This window comes from Loa loa (genome assembly GCF_000183805.2).
Source record: "Loa loa unplaced genomic scaffold supercont3.243, whole genome shotgun sequence".
NCBI classification, from domain to species: domain Eukaryota; kingdom Metazoa; phylum Nematoda; class Chromadorea; order Rhabditida; family Onchocercidae; genus Loa; species Loa loa.
This window is the reverse complement of record NW_018108423.1, coordinates 73261-78492: the sequence shown is the minus strand read 5'-3', so window position 1 is coordinate 78492 and position 5232 is coordinate 73261. Positions and strand designations below refer to the sequence as shown.

General features: G+C 21.8%; 2 protein-coding genes across 2 annotated transcripts in view; both read left to right on the top strand.

The window, feature by feature from the left end:
• LOAG_14122 (hypothetical protein) overlaps positions 1–996 on the top strand; it is a gene marked incomplete at its 5' end in the record, with an annotated part of 2618 nt that extends 1622 nt beyond the window's left edge. Inside the window, 2 exons of the mRNA XM_020448763.1 lie at positions 74–235; positions 862–996. Of these exons, the coding sequence (XP_020301117.1) occupies positions 74–235; positions 862–987 (288 nt within the window). The 3' untranslated portion in view covers positions 988–996. The remainder of the gene's footprint in view (positions 1–73; positions 236–861) is intronic.
• Positions 997–3107: 2111 nt separating this feature from the next.
• On the top strand, positions 3108–3760 carry LOAG_12378 (hypothetical protein; the record flags this gene model as incomplete). The annotated part of the gene is made up of 2 exons (XM_003147891.2): positions 3108–3175; positions 3568–3760. The coding sequence occupies 2 exons, from the start codon at positions 3108–3110 to the stop codon at positions 3758–3760; spliced, it is 261 nt and encodes an 86-aa protein (XP_003147939.2).
• Positions 3761–5232: the final 1472 nt, after the last annotated feature.

Below are 5232 nucleotides of genomic sequence, written 5' to 3'. Positions count from 1 at the left end.
TTTTTCTCCTATTTTTTTAAAATTTTTTTTTTTTACAAAGTTATATTTGTTTGAATAAAATATTATACTTTAGTTACGATGGATTGGACATTATATTACCAATGTAACATTAATATTTTGTTTTCGTAAAAAAGCCAAGAAGAAAAAATCAAAAGAAAAACGTATTTTTGCATCCGGTACTGGAATATCCTTAACAACTCCTCAAACTATACATTCCGATGATTTCTTTTCCAAGGTATAATTCATCCAAATTATCATCTATGTAATATTTTCAATCATTTTAGTATAAAATATGAATTATATCAAATGAATATCTATCTATTATGTAGTTAGAAATTTATTAAATAATTAAAATTTTAATCAATTATTAAAAGCTTAAAATAAAAGCAATTTGAAAAAAAAACGAAATTTACTTAAGACTTTAAATTAATTTAAAATTGTAAATTCATTTTTTGTTTTTTTGTACATAAATTAATTTAAATTTGCAATTTAAATTTTGTAATTAATTTAATTTTGTACAATTTTTGCAACATTTACCGGAAATTTTTCAAATTTTATATTGAAAATGTGGAAAATTTGTCACAAAATTTAACTACTCTTTCACACTTTCATTGTCTTTGGTTTTTTTTTTGTTTGATTTTTATAGCTTAAAATATTTTAAATTTATTATATACTTTATATTTTATATGTATATTTATAAAGTATTATATATAAATTATTTTGAACTTATTATGTATTTTATATATATATGTATATATAAACTTTATAAACTTTAAAAGCTGAATTTTTTTTTTCTTGAATTGAAATGAAATTTTTTTGCTTAATTTGATCAATTTTTTTTTTTTCAATTTCATTTTATAGCTGCTATGTCATCGAAATTTGCCATCGAAATTTCCATCATCAAATCGTCGCAATCATAATGGTACTACTCTTATTGATAATCGTTTTCACACCAAAGCAATTAATTTTATTCTTCAAGATCTATAAATCAATTCGTAAATTTAAATTAAATCATTAAATCTTTTTATTTTACTATTTATCCATGTGTATAAATTTTTATCATTTCACTTAATTTGTATAAAAATTGTGATAAGAAAAGGAATCGTTTACCTTAATAATATTTGTTCTATCTCAACAGGTTAATTGATGTCATTATCTTTTAGCGCCTACCTTACAGAATGAATACTTCTTTTCCATCTTAAATACTTCTTTGTTTATTTCGTTTGTGTTTTTTTTTTTTTTAATTTCTAATTCTATAAAAACTAATTTTTTCATCCGTTGATCAATTTTTAAACATTATTAAATTAATTAATTCTGGCGCAAATTTGTTGAAACCTTTGTTAATTAATTTAATTTGAATAACTAAAGGATAATTTTTGTGAAAAAAAGATTTAATTTAATATGAAATACCTTTGTCATTTTATATCCTGAAATCACATTGAAAGGTTGCAATTTCAAATATCGTCATGAATTGGTAATTTAATTAAATAAATCAGTTTAATTTTACATGCTTTACGTGCATATTATAACATCCTAAATTGTCCTCTGCAAAATATTTTATTTTTTACGATTCTTGCAAATTTTAATTTTGATTCTTGCAATTTTAATTTTGATTTATAAAAAAAAAGTTCTAAATCCAAAATCACAACAATAATTGTAAACAATGGAAATTAAATATATTTGTTAAATTGTTTTTTAAATGAAACCAATACTAACAGAAATCAACAAAATCATTATCACTGATAATTTTGATACGACCATCTCGTGATTCCATCAATGTGACATTGATTATTCGATTATCATAATTATCAATTGACAATAAGAGGAGGAAATTATATCGAAATTAATTGTTGAATTTCTTGCAGTGAATCAAATGATTTGTTAAACAGCAGTTTAAATTTGTCTAATGTAAAAACCACAATTGGAACATCAAGTTTAAGCTCAGAGCTTACTATCTTATCCTTTACGGATATAACCGTTTCCAGTCAGGAATCTTTTGATAACGATAGTACGGTTTTACCGGAGAAAAATTATCCAGCAATTGGTAGTTTAACTTTTCAATTGTAAAATTTTATAAAAATATTTTTTTTAAAAAAAAGGAAAAAAAACGTTGAAAAAATGACATTTTTTTTATTATAACTTATTTATATAAATTTTTATTACTGCACATAGTATTATCAAAACGGAAATTTTGCCGGAATATAAAATCCTGAAAAAAAAAGTAATCAAATAATTAAATGATTGCAAAGTCAGGAAAAGCAAACGAAATTTCAAATCAAATCAATTTACAAAAAAAGCAATCAAATTGTTATCAGTTGCACTTTCCGGAATGTTTTATTGCGCATTATGCAAAATTGAAATTATTAAAATGTGCTTGCAAAAAGTTAGCAAAAGTTTGTAAGCTGCAATCAGTTTCTTCAATAATTTATGATCTTATAATTGAACAGAAATCCGGCAAGTATTATTGATATATTCAGTTTTTATTAAAAATGTTAATTAATAGTAAAACTAAAAAGTTTCAATAAAATAAAATTATGCAAATCATATTAACGATTATTAAATAAAATTTAAATTTAAAAAGTTTCAATTTTCTCTTTTTGGCTACTCATCCGAGCTAATAGCAATTTTGTCAAAAAAAAAAAAGTAAAAGTGCTAATTATAAATTTTTTATTTGTTTTGTATTAATTATTGTCTGACCACTACTTAAATAAGCATAATATAAACGTCAGAAGGTCAAAGATCAACTGATAATCTATCAATTTGATTTTAAATTATGATTTACACTTGATGTTAACACTTAAAATAAGTGAAAATTCCCTATGAATTAATTTAAAATTTACTTTTGGATAGAAATTTAATAAGCAAAATTCTGATGTTACCATTATCAATTATCAATGGAATGGATAATTCGTTGTGGAATAGAAAATTTGTTTTTAAAAAACTAAATTGAAAATTTTTTCCAACCATATTTGAAAAATTAAAAATTTCCAGCCAGATTGTTTCCAACAACGATCAATATTTCACCCAAAAATATCATTAATTTTGCCTTATCACATATTCCATTATCAATAGCAACTGATAAAACTCAGATATCTTCGGAAGTACATATGGATATGCAAACTCAACGTGATTCGAAAATTAATGATTACATCTCAGATAAAATTCAGTTAAATGAGTAAGTTATTAAATATATGTAAATAAGTAAAATATCATAAATTTTATTTAGGTAAGAAGAAAAAAACGTAAATTACTCTTCAATTATCACGAAATTAGTGATAATCATTGAATATCTTTTACTTTTTTAATTCGAAATTAATTAAGGATAAAAAAACTGATAAGACTATATTGAAATCAGCTGTTACTGTAAATGATAGATCTCCTTTCTTTATCACTGATTTTTTGTAGTAATTAAGTTAAGTGATAAAAAGAAGGATCAAATTTAAAAAAAAGAATCGAATAAAAAGAAATAATCAAATTTTCAAATATTTTATTTACATTGATGCTTGGAAAAATCAATAAGTTAAAAATTCAAATATTTAAATTTAAAATAATGCCAAAAATTTTCAGACCAAAAACCACTATAAAAAGTAAAAATGAGAGAAAAATTATGGGAAAATATTATGAAAAAACATCAAAAAAAATTTTCATCTTTAATGATTTTCCGGAGGATACATTCCGGAAAAGCAATGAAAATATCCTTAGTGATACCATAATTAAATGGTTGGAATATATGGAATTACGGATAATGGCTGAAAGGTAATGTAAAAAATCATATTATACACTCATGAAATCTTATCGTAAAAAGAAAACGATGATAGATTAATTTGAATTTTAAATTTAAAATATTCAATTTTTAATTTTATTTTTATTATTAATTAAAAAATCAATTCTACAAATGATAAAAATTATTTATGAATAATAATTGCATTATCCAAAACAAAAGACAATAATAATAATTTAATTAATTTAACATCATAAATAGAAACAATAATAGTTCCAAAAATCTTTTTTTTTTTTTTTATTGCAACTATCTCTCTCTCAATTTTAGAATTCATAATTTTGATAAAATGGTTGAATCGATTGAATCAATTGAACAAGAAATCAATGCAATCGAATCGATATGTTTATCCAAAGAATTACACATTGAAAAAAGTTTGAACTATGAAGTTTCATTAATTTTTCCCCATTACTTAATCTCTTCATGCAAAATTTATCTGCACTTAATTTTAATTACCGTTTTTTAATTACCTATAGACAATTTCAAACTATCATCCATTTCAATACTTCATTTCAATTTAAGGAGAATTAGCAAAGTGAAGAAGACTTACAAATTAATCATAAAATGCAATTTTACTTATCGTTTACCCATACATACTTAATTTTAATTACCATTTTTTAATTACCTACAGATTTTTTTTTAATTTCTTTCTATTTTTTTAATTACCTTTCAACTATCATCCATTTCAATACTTCATTTCAATTTAAGAAGAACTAACAAGTGAAGAGAACCTAAAAATTAATCATAAAATGTAATTTTACTTATCGTTTATCCATATATAACTTCAATTATCATTCATTTCAATACTTCATTTCAATTTAAGGAGAACTACCAAATGACGAAAAACCAAAAATCAATAATATGACGAGTACATTAATTGAGGTAAAAGAAATATTCCATGAAATGCTACAAATACTCAATGATTTAGCTATTAATATTTCCAAAAATAATGGCATATATCAGAGTTAATTTTAATTAATTATTAAATTTATGACATCCTAAGGTATGGCATAAAATAAGATAAAGCGCAAAGTTGCAATAGCAAAGTAAATATTTACTTTTTTTTGATAATAATAACAACTAGCATTTATTCATGTCATTTTAATTTGATATCGAAAAAAGAATGGTTTGGAAAAAAAAAGCAAAGATCAGGAGATAAAGAATATGAAATGATAGGGATGTTATCATTTAATATTTATATTATAAAAAATTTGTCAACAAATATTTTCTAAATTAATTTTATCATTTCTAGGAATATTATCATTTAATATTTATTTTAAAAAAAAATTTGTCAACAAATATTTCCCAAATTAATTTTACCATTTTAATTTACTCGTAATTTTTTACAGTTATTTTTATAGCTATGAAATTAAAACATTCGATTGAATATATTGCAAAAAATTTTTCACATTTGACATTTGCTATTTCATTGCCATTTTTTTTTTTGTTGATAA